Genomic DNA, 24,203 nt, shown 5'->3' on the forward strand with positions numbered 1-24,203 from the left:
GATGATTAATCTTATAAAGGAAGTATCATAGAAAAACACTATCTGATGACTACTTTAGAAAGATTAAATCTCGAGAATCTACAATATCTTGCGGATTCTTTTGAGAATCTCAAAGTAGTAGATCTAAAAATAAATTTCTCTGAGGGTGAACAACCCATAGGGAATCCCCTTAGATATGTGGTTAAAACAGAAGAACCACATTGTGAGTTACATGTTTGATAAAATTCACATCCAGCCGGAACCAGATCAAGAAGGAGTAATATACCAATACATCAAACTCCTTATGGAAAAACTGTTTTAGACCCGATACATCCTTATGGGGTTATGTTAAACCTGGATGTTCTGGACTTCAAAAACAGATAAGATCTTATAGATGATTGGACATCAGATATTAGAATAGCAGCAGGAACTTTAGATATCAATAAAAAAGGATTTATCAAACTTCTGGAAATGAGTCTAATGGGATCTGTCAAGATAGCTTGGGAAATGACCATGCCAGAAACCAAGGAATCAATCTTAGAAGGAGAATCACTTAGCGAGATTGGAGGAAGAATGACCACCCTTTTTAAAGCACAATTCATAGGGGTAGACTATTTCAATAATCAAGATACAGAGAAAAAGAGAAGATATACTCAAGCTTTGTATAGCCTCGAGTTACATGATATTTGTTTAGTTGATGAATATATTATGTTATTCACCAAATACAGATGAAATTCGGGAGTTGAAGAAAATGTAGTCATTCAGCTATTTTTCGCAAAAATGTCATGCCCCTGGAGAGAAATGCTGATAAAAGAATACGTTCCAGGTAATCTTGATACATTGGCAAGACGCGCCTCCTTTTTGAAAGGTAAATTGGTGGAATGGTGCCATATGACAGCATTACAGAAAAATTACAAGAAAATAAGGGGTGTTAATAAGCATACTCCTTTATGTTGTAGAGAAAATGATCTCCCTACGGTTATAGGGAATAGATCACAGGGATTTAAGAGGAAGAAATTCAGAAATAATCCCTACAATAAAAGAATGAAAAGTTCTTGGAAACCAAGAACATTTTGGTCCAAACAAAAGGCCAGAGCCTATAGATAAGGTAGAAGAAGTGGACCTACACGAGCATCCCCAGCAACAAACTCATCACAAAGCAGAGGAAGAACACCATCTAGAAGAACTCATACGAGAGCAAGTGAAAGTTTCAAGGATTGCAATTGTTGGACATGTGGAGCTAGAGGCCATATATCTACAAACTGTCCAGAAAATGAGAGAAAAAGAGTTAAACTCTTTGAAGCAACACCAGATATGGATGACGCGGTCTTCTTTCAAGATCTAGTCCAAGTATATCAATTTGAGGATATCCCCTCAGATGAAAGTATATACGAAGAAGAGATATTGTTTAACCAAGATGAATATGAAGATGAATCAGAATCAGAATCAGAATCAGAATAAAGAAGAAGTGTTTCGACATGAAACACATGAGAGTTTGGCTGGTTTTTTTAGTCAAACCACGATATCTCATAATATGGACCAAAGGATTATGAGAGAAAATCCAACATTACAAAAGTACCAAGGATTTTCGGCAAGACGAGTAGAAAGAGTCTTAGGCAACCTAGGGCTTAGACAAAGAAGACATCATTTGATTTACAAAGTATCCAGAAGAGAAATGGCAATCCCTATAGAGTTAACAAGTAATCAAATAGAGATGCAGTTAATTCCTTTTGAAGAAGTAAGAGAGGAATTGCAGAAGCTAAAAAGTAAGGTAGCAAGAACGATGTCTTGGATTCATATTGAAGCAATCCAAATAATGATCAAGGCAACTTTTAAAGAAGGAATAGATTCACCCATAGATATCGTAGTATGTGATAAAAGAATGGAGAATATCCAAGATGCTGTTCTGGGTACGATCTCAAGAAATCTATGTGCAGGGAAAATTGTAGGAGTTATTTATCCAAGAATAGCCTACAATTTAGCTGACAGAGACTTTAGTCGAGCTTTGATGTTGCATCAAAACTTCAAGAAAAAAGATTAATGAAGGAAGATAATAGACCATATTCTATTACTTATCAAATTTCATATGTTCTTTTTAATACTCATCATTCTGAATTATTTATTAGAAATGAGTTTATTGAAATTCCAGAAATCTTTGGGAAAGTTGCTCAAGCAATATACCCGGAAAAAATCGAGTTTCCTTTAATTCAAGAAACAGACATTCAAATACAAGATAAACAGGTTCTATACAGAGATCTTAAAATAGAACCCCGTAGGTTATCTTTCCAAGGTGACCGAATGACAAGTTGAAGGTGGGAAAAATCTCCTATTCAGGAAATTCCACCAGAAGAAAAAGGAGTTTTCGATAATAGGAAAACTTAGATCTCCAGAAGGATGAAAAGAAGTCAAAATAGTATTCGAAATTACAAGTCACATGAACCAATTTTTTTGTAACTCGATTTACTATTTAGAGCAGCAGGTAACAGGAACTTACCAAGCATTGATAAATATTGGAGAATTTGAAGTTCAAATATGTGGAATTCCAGAAAAAGAAGTGGATCAGCTCATTCTTGGCCTAGAGTATCTGGAGGACCATAAACCATGGAAACGCCTTGAAAAAGGAATAGAGTTTATGGCAAAAAAAAAAGACTTGGAGGATTCAATAAGAATTCTACGAGATGGAAACCAAGACAATTGGATAAGGGACAATCCCTTAATCAGATTTGAAAACTCTGTTCACAAACTGAGGAAGAAGCAATTGTTGAAATTAGTAAGTCATGAACATGATTTACTAGAACGCATAGTAACCATACTCTACCTTCTGAAGCCTTAGGAAAACTAAAGGTGAATAGTCTTAATCGGATGACTAAGGTACAACATAGTCTATTAAAAATGGCGGGGCCATTTAGTAATCCCTTTAAAAAATAACGACAAGTCCTTTCTCCATATACATTCCGATTGGTATATTGTATGAACAATATAAGGCTGAATACTTTGCAGCTTATATTGACCCGGGAGCAGGAATTTGTACAGCAAAAAGGGGAGTCTTCCCTGAATAATGTGAAGAAGAATTGCCAAAAATTGCTGGACGAGATTTCTCTCGAAGAATTTTAATTCTTTGCAAAGGAATAAAACAAGCAGAGATCCTTATGGGAGGAGCAGGTCAAACACCCTGGTACAAGATAAAAACACCACCAATATATTTCCATGATACAGGAGCAGACATCCTGTTAGGAAATAACTTCTTACAAATGTTTAAGAAGTACACACAAGACAACGAGTCAAGAAGACTTATGTTCACTATAATTTGTGACCATAAAATTATCGTTCAACGACTCAAGGTTGCTTTTTATCGACAATTGCCGATAATATTTCGCAGCCAGCATGGTGATAAAGAACAACTTTTTCACCCAAAATGAAAGATCCAAGAAGGTTTGGAGAAACCATGTTGAAAATAAAAACATAACAAGAACTTCAAACAGAGGATATGGAGATTCTCAAAGTAACTCTAAATCACAGAGATATAGAGTTAAAAAATAAGGTATCCCTTGAAGATGTCAAAAAGAGGCTCAAAGAAAGTTACAATTAGCATCATTTGGCATGGTGGGATAGAAATCAACTCAAAGCCAATCTTACTCTAAAGGAAGGCAAAGAGTATGAATTCGTCAGATATAAGCCTATCCCAATGAACATAACAGATCAAAGGGATATGAGAATGATTATCAAGGAACATTTGGACTTGGTCTAATCAAAGAAGGAGTTTCACCATATAGCAGCCCAGGTTTTCTGGTCAGAAATCATGGTGAAATAAAAAGAGGAAAACCCAGGTTAGTTATTAACTACCAAGGTGTGACGCCCGGGGCTGAAGAGGCAGGGAGTGATCGCCGGTGCCAAGAGGTTGCACGGACAATGAGCGGCTCCTGGTAGGCTTCTAGGCGGAGGGAGACATGAATGAACCGATCCCGTGCCGGAATGAGAGGGGATTCTGAGACTGTGTAGGTATGGGACTACATAGTTGAGGAGGGATTAAAAGATTTCATATGTACTGCTCATATCAAGAAGGTGCATCTTCTTTTCGGAAGCTAATCACATAAGAACTCCAAAGTTAAGCGTGCTTGACTTGGAGCAATTATAGGATGGGTGACCCCCTGGGAAGTTTTCCAGGGTGCGTGTGAGTGAGGACATAAGCACGCTGAAAAGACCCGTCTTGATACAGTGGGGCGTTACAAATGGTATCAAAGCTGACCTCTCTTAATACGGTATGGTTCGGGGACGAACCAAGCGGAAGCTGGTGGGCATGTGACGCCCGGGGCTGAAGAGGCAGGGAGTGATCGCCGGTGCCAAGAGGTTGCACGGACAATGAGCGGCTCCTGGTAGGCTTCTAGGCGGAGGGAGACATGAATGAACCGATCCCGTGCCGGAATGAGAGGGGATTCTGAGACTGTGTAGGTATGGGACTACATAGTTGAGGAGGGATTAAAAGATTTCATATGTACTGCTCATATCAAGAAGGTGCATCTTCTTTTCGGAAGCTAATCACATAAGAACTCCAAAGTTAAGCGTGCTTGACTTGGAGCAATTATAGGATGGGTGACCCCCTGGGAAGTTTTCCAGGGTGCGTGTGAGTGAGGACATAAGCACGCTGAAAAGACCCGTCTTGATACAGTGGGGCGTTACAAATAAATTGTAACACCCGGTATTTTTAAATACGTAAATCCGCCTGCATAATTAGGATATTTAATTATTTAAATTTATGATTTATGGGTTAAATAATTATGTGAATTATTTGTGCATGATTTAATTTATTTTTAAGCATTTAACCCATAATTAGTGATTTTTATGATTTTTAGTATTTTTATTATTTGATCGCGTAGACGGGACCGTGGACGGACGAGATGACAACTTTCCACCCAAATTATTTTATGAACCTTTTTAGAGCCTTAAAATATTATTTTGAGTTTTATTATCTCAAAATTTTTAGTATTTGATTTTATATAATTTTAGGAGTCCTTTTTATCCAAAATTAGCCAAGATAATGACTTTTAATCACTTTTAAAATTCCCTTAAACTATAATTTCGAGATTTTATTTTTAGTTATCAGATTTTAAATTTTTAATTAGGAGTTTAAGTTGTATATTTGATATTTAAAACCTTTTATCTTTATTTAATTAACCTATATTTTTTTAATTAACACAACAAAAATCAAAACCTAATCTACCCCAAACCCCACACACACACGCCTCCATCACTCCTCAGCCGACACCCCAATCCACCTCCATAGTCATTTTCTTCACCTAGCAAGCCAAGGAAGAACACCATAGCCACACTTTTGAAGGTCCAAAGCTCGTTTTCGTCGCCCCGTCGTCCCGGAAACGTCCTACGTGCGTTCTAATCGACTTCTACGGTGAAAGGCATGATTTTCTCTTTATTTTTAACATCATATCAGTATGTATTATGTAGGTGAAGTGTATGCATCGAAACTTCTTATTATTTTTTCAGAAAATGTTTTGGCTTTATTGTTTGCACCTTGTTCATGTGTTTGCTCATTCATCTCACAATTTCTTCAAGCATGGCTCGTGTATGGCTGCTGGGCAAGGTTCATGGTTGTCTTAAGGTCCCTAGGGTCGAATAACTTGGGTGGTATGAGCCATGAGTGGTCTGAAACAAAGTTATTCTTTTCTGTGCATCAATTCGCACAGATTTGGGTTCTGTGGTAGAAGTCTTCGTTCTCCCTCTTCAGGCCACGGTTTGGTGTGAGGTCTAAAGGGTTTGAACCTCCTAGATGTTGGCTAGGATTGAGAAGTGGTTTCACTGAAAAATATGGCCGGAGTAGGGAGAACGATTAGATTTACGGAAGCCGCGCAGGCTGGACGCGAGCTGGAAAATACAGCAAGTTGTAAGGCTTCGTTCTCTTTCCTCGGACCACCGTTTGGGCTGGTTCTTAGCTTGTTGGAAAGGTCTAGAGGTGGGCTAGCTAGTGGGGTTGTTTCTCCGGCCAGGGAGTGACCGGAGCTGGCCGGCAACAGGCCACAAAGCCTGCTGCCCGCACAGCCGAGAAGAGAAGGGGGAGGGAAGGAGGGGCTACGGGTTTGGGGTTTTGGAGAGTGGATCCGGGTCGGGTCTGTGGATCCGGGTCGGGGCAGTAAGTCATGGGTTATGTTAGTTGGTCCGGGTCCGGGTCAAGTTAGTCGGGCTCGGGTATTTTTATTTTTAAGTTTTAAGTTTAATTAAGTGTTTAATGGGCCTAATTAAATCTCAAAATTTATTTGGGCTCCATTTAATTATTTTGGGTTGAGTTTAATTATTTTGGGCTTAATTAAATTAATTAAGTGAGTCCATTAATTTTTATGGGCCTTGGGGGCCCATGGAAGTTATTGGGCCAGCCTTTGGGCTTTTGGGCCCATTGGGCCAGAATAGGTTGTTATTGGGCCAGAAATGTTTTAATTGGGCTTAGAATAATTAATTGGGCTTAAAGTTTAAGATATTGGGCTTAAGAATGTTAATGGGCCAGATTTAAGTTAATGGGATTGAGTATTAGGGCCAGCAGTCCAGAACCATCCATGAGAAAATATGCATGTGTCCTGAATATATATTTAATTATTTTTATGCATTTAAGTTATTTTAATATTTATATGTTAGTAAGAAAATTAAATTAAATATATATGAAGGACACACATTTTATTCAAGTACATGCATTCATGAAATAATATTTTATGCATGATTTAATGTTTAAGTTGAGCAATAAAAATATTTTATGTTGGAAGTTGAAGTAGTGTGACAATTTAAGGGGGACTTGTCCCCATATGATTGAAGGGCAGTTTACTGCCAATTTAAGAGGTGATTCGTCACCGGCCACGTACGTAGGTTTCCACGCTGATCAGTATTTAATGTATGATTTAAGGTTACACTACGGATACAACCATGCTATGTTAGAAAATGAATTGCTCAATATTGTTATGTATTATGTTATTTATGTTTATTTAAGTAAGTTATGTTATGAAATTTTTAAGCATGCTCATTCATGTATATGTATGTATTAGTATTAAATTGATTTAAATTATTTTAAACCCTTGCTATGTTAGCATGTTGGGCCTCTAGGCTCACTACACTGGTATGGCGCAGATGAGTACGTTGGGGATGACATTGTACCCACCGGAGGCGAGGACGTATGAGCAGACATGTAGCAGTGGCCCCGTGACCGTGACAGCTTCTGAGTCACCATACATGTTGTTTTATGATACATTTTAAATATTTTCGAGGGTTGAGGTTTTTGAATATTTTATTAAATATTTTTAGTGCATGCACACTTTTTATTCATTTTATTTATGCAGTATATTTTTAATTATAGGGTTGACTCTGATATTTATTTATTTTAAAGAATGCATTTTACTTAAGTATTTAATTGTTTATTTATTTAGTCATGTATTTATTTTAAATATTTTATTCTGTGCATATATGTATGGGCATATATGTACATATTTTATTAAGTAGTATAAAAAAAAAAAATTTCCGCATATTTATTTATTATAGAGTTAGGGTCGTTTCAGTTGGTATCAGAGCACGGTCCTCGGAGGGGTCATTACTGCTATGCGAGCTCAGAAATCCACGCTACCGGTCTGTAAGTTTTAAATGTTTATAGCATGATTTAATTTCTAGAATTTAAGTTAGCATTAATTTTAAACACTTAGTTATGCATGGCGATTTACGTAAATAAATATGTGGTAATGCCTCCCAGACCAGTGAATAGACGTGGGGGACCTCCACCTCCACCTCCACCGCCACCTCCGCAGAACCCTATGACAGCATTGGAGCAGGCCAGTGCTACGATGATGGCGGGGATTACTGCTCTGTTGGAGCAGCAGGCTGCACGTCCCAGACTATCCCATGAGGAGGACGTGGCTGAGAGGTTCCAGAAGAAGGGGCCTAAGGAGTTTATTGGGACCACCGATCCTTTGGTGGCTGAGGGATGGATTCGCTCTCTTGAGTCCATCTTTGATTACATGGGGATCACAGACACCGACAGGGTGAACTGTGCGACATACATGATGAGAGGGGATGCAGCCCTATGGTGGGAGGGTGCAGCTAGGGGAGTTCACTTGCCCACACTGACGTGGACGGAGTTTAAGCGTATCTTCTACGCCAAGTATTTTACTGAGGATGTGCGCAGCCGCATGATCCGTGAGTTCATGAGTCTCCGTCAGGGGGACAGGTCTGTTGTGGAGTATGTGAGCCAGTTTGAGAGGGGCTGTCACTTTGTGCCCATGATTGCGGACAGTCCGCAGGAGAAGATGCGACAGTTTGTGGAGGGCCTGAAGGCTGAGATCAGGCATGATGTGCGTATGGCAGATGTCCTTACATACGAGTCTGCAGTGAGTAGAGCCTTGCGTTCCGAGGAGGGTCGGAGAGAGATCCAGAGGGAGCAGCAGGGGAAGAGGCAGTTTCAGGCTGCATACCAGCGTCCATCTTCGCAGCCTCCTGCGAAGAAGCAGTATACAGGGCCGGCTAAGGGCCCGAATCAGCAGCAGAGGCCGCAGCAGCCGAGGGGCGGGGCCCCTAATGCCACAGCTCATCCTACTTGCCCGAAGTGCCAGAAGATGCATTCGGGACCTTGCCTATTGGGAGCAGGAGTTTGCTTCCACTGTAGAGAGCCGGGGCATCAGATAGCTAACTGCCCCAGGAAGAAGAACACCGCTGGTAGGGTGTTCGTGATGCAAGCTGAGGAGGTAGATCCAGACACCTCCTTGATCACCGGTACATCCTATCCCTAGTGTTTTAATAATTTTTCCTTTGGTTGAAAATTTAGTCTTTAATTTGGAATTCTTGTTATTTGGGTTATTTAACTGCATGTTAGAATAGGAAGCATGTTTTACTTATGATTAGAGTTAGGAATTTGTAGTGACTCGTTGGGGAAGATTAAGTAGTGATATGAAACTGTTGGGAATTTTCTGCGTGCAGGGAGAATTCTAGTTGGAGACAACTCCACGTTTGCGTTGCTAGATTCAGGGGCTACGCATTCGTTTATCTCCCTGGAGTTTATCAGGCGGGTAGGCATCACACCTGAGAGTAGCGACAGTGGGTATAATGTTACTATGCCGTCAGGGCAGATTATTTCTACCTCGAAGGTTATTCGAGGACTGGAGTTAGAGCTGCAGGGACATTCCATTCGAGCAGATGTAGTAGTTTTGCCTTTGAGTGGTTTTGATCTCATTTTGGGTATGGACTGGTTGACAGTCAATGGAGCTTCGATTGATTTTCGTCGGAGATCAGTGTCAGTGAGACCTGCAGTAGGCGACCCGTTCACTTTTCATGCATCTCAGAGCAGTGATTTTCCTCAGGTGATATCTCTTATTCAGGCGAGGAAGTTGTTGAGACGGGGTTGCCAGGGGTTTCTAGCGAGTATTGTCACGACTACAGAGCCATCTAGCAGATCATTATCAGAGATAGAGGTGGTTCGTGACTTTCCGGATGTCTTTCCGGAGGATGTTGCTGGAATTCCACCAGTGAGAGAGGTGGAGTTCAGTATCGATTTAGTGCCAGACACCGTGCCTATCTCTAAGGCACCGTACAGGCTTGCTCCTACCGAGATGAAAGAGTTGAAGGAGCAGATTCAGGAGTTGTTAGAGAAAGGCTTTGTTCGACCTAGCTTTTCTCCTTGGGGAGCTCCGGTGTTGTTTGTGAAGAAGAAGGATGGCAGTATGAGACTGTGCATTGATTACCGAGAGCTTAACAGGGTCACAGTGAAGAACAAGTATCCATTGCCGAGGATAGAGGATTTGTTTGACCAGTTGCAGGGAGCATCAGTGTTCTCCAAGATCGATCTGCGATCTGGTTATCATCAGTTGCGTGTTAGAGATGCAGATGTGTCCAATACTGCTTTCAGGACACGATATGGGCATTACGAGTTCTTAGTGATGCCCTTTGGGATGACCAATGCTCCAGCGATTTTCATGGATCTCATGAACCGAGTCTTTCAGCCGTATTTAGATCAGTTCATCATAGTCTTTATTGATGATATCTTGATCTATTCTAGGAGCATTGAGGAGCATAGACAGCAGCTTCAGACGGCCTTGCAGACCTTGAGGGAGCATCGTTTGTATGCCAAGTTCAGCAAGTGCGAGTTTTGGCTTGAGCAGGTGGCATTTCTTGGCCACACTATTTCGAGAGATGGGATTGCAGTTGATCAGTCTAAGGTTGAGGCAGTGCAGAATTGGGGTATTCCGAAGAATGCTTCAGAGATTCGCAGTTTCTTGGGTTTGGCAGGGTATTATAGGAAGTTCATCAAGGGTTTTTCCTCTATTGCAGTACCCTTGACTTCCTTGACCAAGAAGAATGCGAAGTTTATCTGGAGTTCAGACTGTCAGAGGAGCTTCGATCAGTTGAAGGAAGCACTCACTACTGCACCAGTGTTAGCGATGACAGTACCACACGAGGAGTTAGTGGTGTACACCGACGCGTCTAAACTGGGTTTAGGCGCAGTGCTTATGCAGTGTGGTAAGGTTATTGCGTATGCGTCGAGGCAGCTAAAGATTCACGAGCAGAATTACCCGACGCATGACTTGGAGTTAGCAGCAGTGGTTTTCGCTTTGAAAATCTGGAGGCACTATCTGTATGGCGAGAAGTGCAAGATTTTCACAGACCACAAGAGTCTCAAGTACTTCTTCACACAGAAGGAGTTGAACATGAGACAGCGCAGATGGTTGGAATTGGTGAAGGACTATGATTGTGACATTAGCTACCATCCGGGTAAGGCTAATGTAGTGGCCGATGCTTTGAGTCGGAAGTCATCAGTGGTATCATGTTTGACTGTGCAGTTACCACTACAGACCGAGATTCAGAGATTTGGATTGGAGTGTTATCCGAGTGGCCATGCACCGAGCTTGTCAGTGTTGACGGTGCAGCCAGTTCTGCGAGATCGGATTAGAGAGGGACAGTCCACTGATGAGGAGTTACAGCGATGGAGACAGAGAGATGAGGCTAGAGGTAATCTCTTGTATACAGTGGAGGATGGCATCGTTCAGTATCGTGGGAGGGTGTGGGTACCGAACGTCGATCAGCTGCGAGCTGAGATTTTGACAGAGGCTCACGCATCTCCGTACTCCATTCACCCCGGAAGTACGAAGATGTATAAAGATTTGCAGCTATTGTATTGGTGGCCAGGGATGAATAGTGACATCGGGAGAGTGGTGTCAGAGTGCTTGACTTGTCAGCAAGTCAAAGCAGAGCATCAGCGTCCAGCAGGACTTCTTAGACCTCTCCCTATTCCGGAATGGAAATGGGAGAATATTACGATGGACTTTGTGGTTGGCTTACCGAGGAGTACCAGAGGGTGTACAGCGATTTGGGTGATTGTGGATAGACTCACCAAGTCAGCTCATTTCTTGCCGGTAAGGACTACTTATACTTTGATACAGTATGCAGAGCTTTACATCAGAGAGATTGTTAGACTGCATGGAATACCAGTGTCTATTGTGTCAGACAGAGATCCGAGATTCACCTCAGCGTTTTGGAAGAGTCTGCACACAGCTTTGGGGACTAGACTTTTGTTCAGTACAGCATTTCATCCCCAGACAGATGGTCAGTCCGAGAGAGTGATCCAGGTTCTCGAGGATCTTCTGAGAGCTTGTGTCATCGATTTTCGAGGATCTTGGGAGACTAGACTGCCATTAGTGGAGTTTACCTATAACAACAGCTTTCAGTCGTCTATAGGTATGGCTCCTTATGCAGCACTTTATGGGAGGAGATGCCGATCTCCGGTGCATTGGGATGAGGTTGGTGAGCGGATTTTGCTGGGTCCTGAGATTGTGCAGCAGACAGCTGACATTGTGACGCAGATTCGAGATAGGATGAGGACTGCGCAGAGTCGGCAGAAGAGTTATGCAGATGCCAGACGACGAGATTTGGAGTTCGCTGTAGGTGATCACGTATTCTTGAAGGTGTCACCTATGAAGGGAGTAGCGCGTTTTGGACGAAGAGGCAAGCTTAATCCGAGGTATATAGGGCCATTCGAGATCTTGGAGCGAGTTGGCACGTTGGCCTATCGTTTAGCTCTACCTCCAGGGCTAGCGGCAGTGCACAACGTTTTCCATGTATCCATGCTTCGAAGATATGTCTCCAACCCGTCGCATGTGTTGGATTTCGAGCCCTTACAGTTGCCACCAGATCTTGTGTACGAGGAGAGACCAGTGCGGATCTTGGCTACGGAGGAGCGGAGGCTTAGGACGCGGGTCATACCGATGGTCAGAGTCCAGTGGCTGAATCACTCGGAGGAGGAAGCCACTTGGGAGACCGAGGAGGATATGAGGACTCGCTACCCGGAGTTGTTCAGGTAAGTACTTTAATTTCGAGGACGAAATTCAATTTAAGGGGGGGGAGAATTGTAACACCCGGTATTTTTAAATACGTAAATCCGCCTGCATAATTAGGATATTTAATTATTTAAATTTATGATTTATGGGTTAAATAATTATGTGAATTATTTGTGCATGATTTAATTTATTTTTAAGCATTTAACCCATAATTAGTGATTTTTATGATTTTTAGTATTTTTATTATTTGATCGCGTAGACGGGACCGTGGACGGACGAGATGACAACTTTCCACCCAAATTATTTTATGAACCTTTTTAGAGCCTTAAAATATTATTTTGAGTTTTATTATCTCAAAATTTTTAGTATTTGATTTTATATAATTTTAGGAGTCCTTTTTATCCAAAATTAGCCAAGATAATGACTTTTAATCACTTTTAAAATTCCCTTAAACTATAATTTCGAGATTTTATTTTTAGTTATCAGATTTTAAATTTTTAATTAGGAGTTTAAGTTGTATATTTGATATTTAAAACCTTTTATCTTTATTTAATTAACCTATATTTTTTTAATTAACACAACAAAAATCAAAACCTAATCTACCCCAAACCCCACACACACACACGCCTCCATCACTCCTCAGCCGACACCCCAATCCACCTCCATAGTCATTTTCTTCACCTAGCAAGCCAAGGAAGAACACCATAGCCACACTTTTGAAGGTCCAAAGCTCGTTTTCGTCGCCCCGTCGTCCCGGAAACGTCCTACGTGCATTCTAATCGACTTCTACGGTGAAAGGCATGATTTTCTCTTTATTTTTAACATCATATCAGTATGTATTATGTAGGTGAAGTGTATGCATCGAAACTTCTTATTATTTTTTCAGAAAATGTTTTGGCTTTATTGTTTGCACCTTGTTCATGTGTTTGCTCATTCATCTCACAATTTCTTCAAGCATGGCTCGTGTATGGCTGCTGGGCAAGGTTCATGGTTGTCTTAAGGTCCCTAGGGTCGAATAACTTGGGTGGTATGAGCCATGAGTGGTCTGAAACAAAGTTATTCTTTTCTGTGCATCAATTCGCACAGATTTGGGTTCTGTGGTAGAAGTCTTCGTTCTCCCTCTTCAGGCCACGGTTTGGTGTGAGGTCTAAAGGGTTTGAACCTCCTAGATGTTGGCTAGGATTGAGAAGTGGTTTCACTGAAAAATATGGCCGGAGTAGGGAGAACGATTAGATTTACGGAAGCCGCGCAGGCTGGACGCGAGCTGGAAAATACAGCAAGTTGTAAGGCTTCGTTCTCTTTCCTCGGACCACCGTTTGGGCTGGTTCTTAGCTTGTTGGAAAGGTCTAGAGGTGGGCTAGCTAGTGGGGTTGTTTCTCCGGCCAGGGAGTGACCGGAGCTGGCCGGCAACAGGCCACAAAGCCTGCTGCCCGCACAGCCGAGAAGAGAAGGGGGAGGGAAGGAGGGGCTACGGGTTTGGGGTTTTGGAGAGTGGATCCGGGTCGGGTCTGTGGATCCGGGTCGGGGCAGTAAGTCATGGGTTATGTTAGTTGGTCCGGGTCCGGGTCAAGTTAGTCGGGCTCGGGTATTTTTATTTTTAAGTTTTAAGTTTAATTAAGTGTTTAATGGGCCTAATTAAATCTCAAAATTTATTTGGGCTCCATTTAATTATTTTGGGTTGAGTTTAATTATTTTGGGCTTAATTAAATTAATTAAGTGAGTCAATTAATTTTTATGGGCCTTGGGGGCCCATGGAAGTTATTGGGCCAGCCTTTGGGCTTTTGGGCCCATTGGGCCAGAATAGGTTGTTATTGGGCCAGAAATGTTTTAATTGGGCTTAGAATAATTAATTGGGCTTAAAGTTTAAGATATTGGGCTTAAGAATGTTAATGGGCCAGATTTAAGTTAATGGGATTGAGTATTAGGGCCAGCAGTCCAGAACCATCCATGAGAAAATATGCATGTGTCCTGAATATATATTTAATTATTTTTATGCATTTAAGTTATTTTAATATTTATATGTCAGTAAGAAAATTAAATTAAATATATATGAAGGACACACATTTTATTCAAGTACATGCATTCATGAAATAATATTTTATGCATGATTTAATGTTTAAGTTGAGCAATAAAAATATTTTATGTTGGAAGTTGAAGTAGTGTGACAATTTAAGGGGGACTTGTCCCCATATGATTGAAGGGCAGTTTACTGCCAATTTAAGAGGTGATTCGTCACCGGCCACGTACGTAGGTTTCCACGCTGATCAGTATTTAATGTATGATTTAAGGTTACACTACGGATACAACCATGCTATGTTAGAAAATGAATTGCTCAATATTGTTATGTATTATGTTATTTATGTTTATTTAAGTAAGTTATGTTATGAAATTTTTAAGCATGCTCATTCATGTATATGTATGTATTAGTATTAAATTGATTTAAATTATTTTAAACCCTTGCTATGTTAGCATGTTGGGCCTCTAGGCTCACTACACTGGTATGGCGCAGGTGAGTACGTTGGGGATGACATTGTACCCACCGGAGGCGAGGACGTATGAGCAGACATGTAGCAGTGGCCCCGTGACCGTGACAGCTTCTGAGTCACCATACATGTTGTTTTATGATACATTTTAAATATTTTCGAGGGTTGAGGTTTTTGAATATTTTATTAAATATTTTTAGTGCATGCACACTTTTTATTCATTTTATTTATGCAGTATATTTTTAATTATAGGGTTGACTCTGATATTTATTTATTTTAAAGAATGCATTTTACTTAAGTATTTAATTGTTTATTTATTTAGTCATGTATTTATTTTAAATATTTTATTCTGTGCATATATGTATGAGCATATATGTACATATTTTATTTAGTAGTATAAAAAAAAAAAAATTTCCGCATATTTATTTATTATAGAGTTAGGGTCGTTTCACAAGGTATTAATAAAATCCTGGAGTTTGATGGGTACTTTATACCCAGTAGAGAACATCTAATTAGTTGTGTACGAAATGCTAAAGTGTTCTCAAAATTTGATTGTAAGTCTGGATTCTACCAGATTCGAATGGAAAAAGGCAGTAAAAAATTCACAGTCTTCTCTACACCACAAGGACATTATATCTGGGAAGTTATGCCTATGGGATTGACTAATGCACCCCAAATATTTCAAAAATAAAAATGGATAATCTTTTTAAAGATTATTTCAACTTCATGTTTGTTTATATTGATGATATTCTTATAGCATCAAAAAACATAGATGAACATGTTAAACATTTAGAGATTTTCTCTAAAATTTGTAAACAAAAAAGACTGGTTTTATCTGAAAATAAAGCAGTCATAACAACAAGAAAAATTGAATTCCTTAGGATTGAGATTGATGAAACTGGAATAATTCTACAACCCCATATTGTGGAAAAAGTAAAGAATTTTCCAGATAAACTCAAAGATGTAAAACAACTCCAAAGTTTTCTAGGAGTAGCTAATTTTGCAGGAATGTTCATAAACAATCTGGCAATGTACAGAAAGGTGTTCAGCCCTTTGTTAAAAAAGGATGCAAGGTTTATATGGACCGATTACCATACTAAAGGGGTGAACCAATTAAAGGAGATATGTAAGAATCTTCCAAAAATGACTATAAACGCGGATGAAGATGATCTGGTGTTATTTACGGATGCTAGTGATGAATGGTGGGCAACAGTGCTTACTAAGATCACTCCGGATGGAAAAATACCATGCAGATACTGTAGCGGTCTTTTTTCAGAATCTGAAGCTATCAGATGACATATCAACGAGAAGAAATTTTATGCAGTTAAAAGGGCTTTCAAAAAATGGCCATTATTTTTACTTGCTAAAAAATTCACTTTGAAGGTTGATAACACTCAGGTAAAAGCTTTCTTAAGAAATAAGATTGAATCTAAACCTGAGAAAGCTAGGTTATTAAGATGGCAAGCTTTATGTCAAAATTATATTTTTGATATTGTTATTATTAAATCTCATAAAAATATTCTTGCAGATTTCTTAACAAGAGATGGAAGGAAGTGACGTAGATTCCATCATGAAAATGCAGAGGCATCTCAGGGAACACCTTGGGCTGATTCAAACCGAGTTCAACCAGCTTGTCCTAAGTGCCGATATGGCGGGCATGTTACAACAAGCTGATCGGATCAAAGTATCCAATCGAATCACAGGATGTATGCAAGCTCAAACTCAACTATGGGTTGCTATTCAAGGGCCAATTATGCGTGCCATAGAAAAACCACTGGTTTCTAAAAAACAAGAAATGTTAAAACCATTGGTTTTACAAGAACAAGAAATACAGCCACCGGTTGTAAAACAATATGTTGAGGATTCTAATACTCAAGAAACAAGCGCTAATCTATCATCAGCTTTTGATGATCTAGATAAAGCAACAATTGATGATGATAACTCATCAAGTCAACCCTCCGCCTCTGGGATAAAAGAGAAAGAGATCAATCTTAGGCCCCACACCGACAAGGGCAAATCTAAGATCGATACTAACCCAACTGTAATTTCTCCATTTCAGGTTTATCAACAAAGATGGGAGAAATTAAGCACAAGAAGTGAAATCAACCCGATCACTTGCAGGGTTGATGTTGCAGGAATATATCCAAGGGTTTGACTAAAAAACAATGTCAATCCTAAGGATGTAAAGCTATGGTATGAATTTGGGGCTCTAGCCTCAGTTTATACAACTTCACCAGGCTTCCAAGAAATATCACAACTACCAAAATGGATTCAGGAAGCAGTCCAAGAAACATGAGAAAATAATGATCATTTGTCCAGAGGAGATGTGCTCGAGTTATACTTCTTTAGTGCAGCTCCAGAACCAACAGGAAAAGGATCACACGAGCCCTTTCATTTCATCAAGCTAAGGAGACCTGACATGAATAATCAAAGATTTATCAAGGATCTTATATCTGAAAAAATATCATTGGTGTCCACTTTTGGAGAAAATGAAATTTCAACCAGAAGGGCATGAGGTATTTGGGTTTGTCTCACCGAGATGGATAAGGTCAAGTTTTCGTTCAAATTTTATCAAAATTATGTGAACAGATCATTCCTGTTAAACACAATAACAGGAAAAACTACGGCTTTTGTGGAAAAACTCTTCGAAAAGAAGAGGAACTTTTTGTGGAACAACAAGCTGACGGGGAGTAAAGAAACTCGCCGAAAAATTTTGTAACATGACTCATATCGGAAGATGGTCAAAGAATATCTGCCCAAAATGTCCAAACCAGAAGGAGCCAGAATTCGAAAAAACCTTCAAACCCCGAACGGATCGAAAAGATTTTTTCGAGACAAGCAAAGGTGGACAAGGACCACCAAAACCGCGTTTTCCCAGGGGCCCACTGCAAAAAACAAAATATGCCCCGACAACAATAAAGAAGGCATGTGAGGAGAATAAATCCAAAAGAAAAAGTCAAGCATGTGACTCCTCCACTAGTAAAAGATGTCATCGGGCATATGACTCTCCCACTAGCAAAAGATGCCATCAATAATGGCATACAAAAATTAAAGACAGCTGTAAGATTCCCTGAAGTTTCTCGGTGAAACGAGTGGAACTTCGGCAATAAATACAGGATTTTGAGGAAGCTGAAGACATCGATCATTCCCTTCAGTTTTCTTACGAAATAAAAATTATTGTAATATTTCTCTTTCTGAGTTTGTGTTAAATTTCTATTTTATGTATTTCAAGAACAATGTTACTATGAGTAGCTAAACTAGTTATCTCCACCTTTTCAAAAGAGGTTGATTTATGTAATAATATGTTGTCTGAATAAATTTCCTAAGTCTTTTGTTCATCCATGCTTATATTTTATAATTAATTTTATATACCATATGCCTTAAAGTAGAAAATGAATTAAAGCTGTGCTGGGTGTCGTTGAAGGAGCTTGTGCAGAAACCATCTGTTGCGACTGCGTGGTTGAGTGTGAGGAGCACTTCGTAAAACTCGGCAAGTATGACCCGACGACACTATGGTCAAAGAGTTATTTAATTTTAATTAATCTTACGGAAGCATGATGAGCTTATGCATAACTTTAATAAAATTGGGAAATAAAGGGCAGAATAGGTTATTATCTAGTTTCAATGACATGTTCGAGACACTTTTTAATTGAAAAGGGATATTTTCAGGATACGAAAAACAAAAGGGATATAATTGGCTCAATAATGAAACTAGAGGGATATATTTAGGAATTATCTCTTTTACGCACGATTTGTTGCTAATGACAATTTCCTTTTTTCCTTTTTTTTTTTTTTTTACAAAATATTAATCTCTCCGTTCCAATTATATTGTCCACGTTTTCTTTTTTATTTGTACCAAATATATAGTCATATACCATATTTAGTAATATTTTTTTACACTTCTTTATTAATATACCCTATTAACTACACCTTGAAAATTGTGCATTCATTTTTTAATACATTGAATATGGATAAAATATGAAGTTTATTTAAAATTTGTTTTCTCAATACATTTTTCTTAATATGTGTGAAAATCTAAAGAAGAAAATATATATGGGACGAATGGAGTATTATTATTATCAAGGTACCGTTTGATGCGATTATTATTAGTCCATACATAACTTATCCAATCCAATCATGTTTTCTTATCGTTATACTATTTATCCACCAATTAATTATTTATTTTACATGAATCAAATTATTAATCATTTATCTTACGTCAATCAAATCATTGAATTTAAATAATTATATTACCCTTATAAATAATATTATTCATATTTTATTTATTCATAAAAGAACAAAATGGTAATTTATCATTTTTATATAAAATTTAATCAATCAAACCAAATAAACTATAATATATCAATCAACTCAAATATTATATTAACTATCATTTTTTCTTTATTTTATATTACATTATATAATTTTTAAAATGTATTATTCATCTCATCAATCGAACCAAACGGTTTAATATATGAAACTACCCTCCGCCTCCTATTGCAATCCTTCAATTTGAATTGGCTAGACTCAATGTAACAAGACTAACGTAATAACGCGCAAATCATGTTAGTTATGTAAACTCAGCTGTGCAAATTTGTGCGACAAACTCACTCAAAAAAATGTCGATAATGAGAATTGATAGTAAGAATTGAACTTATGATCGTTGATCAGTGCTTAACTATTCCACCAAACAACTCAAGAGGGTGCGAATGATAATGAATTGTTTCGTCCAATGTTTGGCACGATTATATATCTTCGTTTAATCCAATATTCAAGTCAATTTTTTTTTAAAAAAACAAGAATTATAAATGATTATATTATTCATAATGTATAGATTTATCATTCATATATTATACATCTTTCATCGTATGATTGCAATAGTGTCTTAGAAGGTGTTTGGCTAAACTTATTAAAAACAACTTATAATCTTCTAGAACTTATAAGTTGTTTTAAGAGTTTATAAGTTGTTAGGTCTTATATTAAAAATAAACAGTTAAAGTGTTTGAATAAACTTATTTTAAACAACTTAAAGATGTTGATGTGTTTGATATTTTAAGATCTTTTTATTGACAAAATTACCAAAAGGGTATAATATTATTAATGTAATGAAATTGTTATATATATATATATATATAAACAAATGAAGTAGTTTTACACTTTTATAAATAAATGTTAAACTTATATATATAATTAAATCTATTTTATATTTTAATTTAGAAAAACTAAAAAAATAAATTAAAAATTTAATGTATCATTAATATTTCAAATAAAAATTGTAGATAAATACTATTCAATACTATGTCAGACATTTTTTAAAAAAACTCATAAGAAAAAAAAATAGAAACAGTTAGAACAAAAACCTTATTAGGAAAAGAAGTCGCGGCGTAGAGAGAGACTTGTTAGGTTTGTAAATTCTGTGGAGAATAAGACAATAATTAATAAAAATATAGAGGGATATTTTGGAGAAGAGAATTATTAAAATAAGACCAAACAAAATTGTGGAGCTTATGAGAGCTTATAAGCTCAGCCGAACACCCACTTAGTTACGCTACAAATTATATCATATTCTTATTTTAAATTGTATTACTCATGTTATGTTATAGTTCATAAAATTAATTTTTGAAGTGGTATACATATTATATAACCCAAAAAAAATTGCAATAACACCATTTTGAACTTTTTAGGAAAGAATTGAGCATGATGTTCACCATTTTCATCTATAAAATTACCATTTTCATCTATTATATCTATATTTACATTTTTGTTCATTTCATTCAAAATAAACTCCTCATGTGATGATTTAAAATTACCATTTTCATCTATTATATTTAGATACTAAAAATACAACAAATATAATGTATAATCATATTCACAACCTCTCTCTCTATATATATATATAAACATATGCTAATGCGACAAGTGTGTCTTTGGATGTTAGTTTTAATAATAAAGGAAACATAATAAACAATGCTTTCATCCACGTGTTAGAATGGATTCATATGTTAACCAATCTCCCAGATCAATCCTCCGTTAAAGAATCGAGGAAAGAAAGAAAAAACGCAGTGAATTGAATAATTACAAGAAGACTTCTCGAAGCGATGCATGAAATCAGAGAACTTTTAAAAGTTGGACTTCAAAAACTAAAGGCTCCTTTGCATGAGACAAAAGGCTCCGGCGAGGACCAAACTGCAACCAAACAACCAACAAGCACGAGCTTAGAGCACGAGTCATCCGAGAAAATGTTAACATGAACAAGTCCAACAGTTTTTTCTATGGAATGTCGTCTCGAGTCATCAACACATCATACCATAAAGATCAAGAATAGCGAAATTCATTACGTCTAGTCTAAATGTAAATGTGCAATAGAATGTATTTCCATGCAAAACTAGAATGGATTAGGTGAATACATCCAAAAGAAAACTGAAAAACACAGGATGGAAAGTTCATAGAGCAGAGATATATACGAACCTCTTCTGGAATCGGTTGTAAAGTCTCGCTAACATATCCTACAGAAGGAGGAATCAAAGCTCTTCTCTTTCCTGAAGAATTGTCAATATAATTCCAGGAGATGTGTACATAATATTTATAAGAAACATCAAATGTAATGTTACATGTCCATTGAGCTTCTATAACTATTTTTTGCAATAAAAGTTTGAACCGACCTCCAACCTTCATGCCAATCAAAACCTCCTTCAAACCTTTTATTATCTGTAATCACATTCAAAAGCAAAATGTTATATGCAAGAGACACACAAAGATAATGGACCAGGATGTTTAATGTGTGACATTTTCTCCCACAAATTCATTCCACTCTTACTATTAAAGCATCAATCTAACCTGCTTATCATCCAGAGGAAGTATGACAGGAGAACTCTCTCCACTGAATTGATCAACAGAGCTAATGGAAAGTAACGAGCATCAAAAGTTCAAAATCATGATTTATGCAAAGAGAAACAAAAGTCAAAGGGGATGAATAAAGCAAAGCAAATATCAATAAACCTTACAAGAAAAGACAGAATAATTAAAGTATAACTCCATTTAAAACTTCCTAACATGCAATCATACCTATGAACAAAGTATCCATTTGACCGCCTGCATACATAATTAAACTCTACGAGATCACCTTCACTGGCTTCCCGACCTTGACCTTCAACAACGTCTGCAACAGATATCAAGAAACTTAATTGGCGACAGAAGTAATGTTTAATGCAAATGTTTATTTCCCTGCACCGCTTCCAACCTGCCAACCTAGATTTCTTGGGCACATTGGTTAGGTAGCTTTATTCACCATCCCATGACATATACTCTTCAAAATAGAAAAAAAAACTTGAATGTGACATGCAGTTGAATAATCATTTTTAGATGTACACAGGAAGATAGACTGAAGTTCAAATCACATTTCATATGATGAATTTATATTGTTTTTTCTAAGAATTACCCTAAGCCCCCACTACTATATTCGTACTCAAGAACCCATAGAAGTATAGAACAAAAGTTTTGGCCCTAAACACTCAGACGATTTTACCTTGTATTCTCACTCCACTAGCGAGCTTCAGAATCCTGCAGGCTTCAAAACATAGTAGCCATCACAAAGGAACCAGTTACAGTACTGAGTACTGAACTACAGGTATATGCATTGTGTCTCTTTGCTGAATAATATCAGAGAATAAAAGAATTTCAAACAGCATTTACCTCAGCATCTCTGGTTCTTTCAATTCCTTCACAGGAGCAGCAAAAACAGCACAGACATTAGCGAAGATCATATTAACTCCTATGAGTGGCAGAATCGCTCTTCTCGGCAATTTCTGGGCTGCAATCGCTGGAAATCCACCCTTCCATTGTTTTTGTGCAGCAACCTTGAATTCTTGGATTCTCCTGATACTGTAGTCTTCAAAACATAACTGAAACTCAGGGTTTTATACTCAGAGCACACAACCAAAAAACATCAGTAAAAAGCTATAAACAACTTGGATCGAAATCACATGTAATGCAAAAAGTACTAAGTTGTCGTTGACACCATGCCTATAGTCGATTCTTGAAAATGTTAATAAGCAAGAGTTGGTTTTATTATGGCCACATCGATCCAGAATCCAATGAAAGATGATCATAATGATTAAAAAAATGCAGTAAATTGAAAGTTTCTTAACAAAATGTATTATCTCTAATTCATTTAAACTTCCCGAACATATGATGTCATCAATGTGAGACAGAGCGCATTATGAACTTATTATGATTGTCAAGATTGAAGAACTAAACACTGCCAGCTGCTGTTTAACTCCACAAAAAGGGGAAAAAACAATAATTTCCAAACTCAAAAAACACAAACAACATAGAAAGATTTTCAGAATGGTAATATACCAAATGAGCAGCATGTCCCAATACTATAATTTAAATTTCAAACCAAGAAAAACGAAACATAATTGATTACTAACGAAAATGGATTTCACCTTGCAAAACCGGAGAGCTTGAGAAATTGGACACGGAATTGAAGCGCAGGAGGTTCCATTGTTGGAGACGTTTGGACTAGAATTGCTTGAGCGAATCCAGTTTTTCCCGGGTCGAAGCTATAGCCCGACCCCTTAACACTTGCGGTCTCTGCCTAGTGCGGAGTCGGATCGGGTATTGTTATCGCGAATTTGGGCTTTGTTTATGAGCCCATTTGGAGTTTGGACGGATAAAAAACCTTTTTTTTTTAATAATATATATATATATTTCTTAAAATTTACAGTGCTTGGTTATAAAAGTAGTTTTAAATGGGTTTAAAAAAATATTTTTAAAAGTTATAATCTCTAGATTTTGAGTTTTTGCTTTTAACTACATAAAAAAAATAAAAACAAATGTATTTTCAACGTAACCCGAATGTCAAACTCGTTTCTATTTTTTTAAAAAATAAAAACATTTAAAAAACCGAATTTATTTAATTATTTTTAAAGTTACAAATTCTAAATCCAAACTGGTTCCATGTAATTTTGGAAAGATGCATAAATCAATATTTTTTTTGAATCAGATGTTCATAAAAATATCTTGTATAAACCACACAAGTAGCATAGACAAAACAAATTGATGGTATTGTTCTGTCCAAACATATCTCCAATTTTAAAAAAAAAAAACTTTTTGTTTACATTTTTATAGTTTGTATGTAGATCAGATATCTTCAATTGGATTTAATGTTTTCTTTGATAAATATTGTCTCATAATTTTCGAAATGCATTTTTTCAAGAATATAATCGATTGAGACAAGCTTTTAAATGTTTGAGTTTAATTAAATGATCGAGTCGAACTCAAATTTTGTTTAACAAATATATCAATAAGTCATAAGATTGTTCGAACCTAAACGAACTTAAAAAATATGAATTACACATTTAGATATTCATATAATTTATTAAAAACTAAATCATATATTTAGGTAAAAATAAAATATAATAATTTTTTTAAA

General features: G+C 37.3%; 1 protein-coding gene across 1 annotated transcript; it reads right to left on the bottom strand.

The window, feature by feature from the left end:
• Positions 1–20,698: 20,698 nt before the first annotated feature.
• LOC140860895 (peptidyl-prolyl cis-trans isomerase FKBP16-1, chloroplastic) lies at positions 20,699–23,313 on the bottom strand. The gene is made up of 8 exons (XM_073263895.1): positions 23,215–23,313; positions 22,460–22,648; positions 22,293–22,327; positions 21,833–21,926; positions 21,605–21,665; positions 21,430–21,475; positions 21,236–21,306; positions 20,699–20,953 (listed from the first exon to the last, which is right to left on the bottom strand). The coding sequence occupies exons 1-8, from the start codon at positions 23,271–23,273 to the stop codon at positions 20,876–20,878; spliced, it is 633 nt and encodes a 210-aa protein (XP_073119996.1). The 5' UTR covers positions 23,274–23,313; the 3' UTR covers positions 20,699–20,875.
• Positions 23,314–24,203: the final 890 nt, after the last annotated feature.

The sequence above is a fragment of the Henckelia pumila genome, chromosome 4, assembly GCF_033568475.1.
Source record: "Henckelia pumila isolate YLH828 chromosome 4, ASM3356847v2, whole genome shotgun sequence".
NCBI classification, from domain to species: Eukaryota; Viridiplantae; Streptophyta; class Magnoliopsida; order Lamiales; family Gesneriaceae; genus Henckelia; species Henckelia pumila.

Bases quoted from the DNA above. Each gene is read 5' to 3' on its own strand.
- LOC140860895 (XM_073263895.1), bottom strand. From the start codon at position 23,273: ATGGAACCTCCTGCGCTTCAATTCCGTGTCCAATTTCTCAAGCTCTCC. The intron at 21,307-21,429 runs GTCGGTTCAAAC...ACAATTCTTCAG, and splicing joins GATTGGCATGAAGGTTGGAG to GAAAGAGAAGAGCTTTGATT. The intron at 20,954-21,235 runs GTTCGTATATAT...GTTTGGTTGCAG, and splicing joins TACAACCGATTCCAGAAGAG to TTTGGTCCTCGCCGGAGCCT.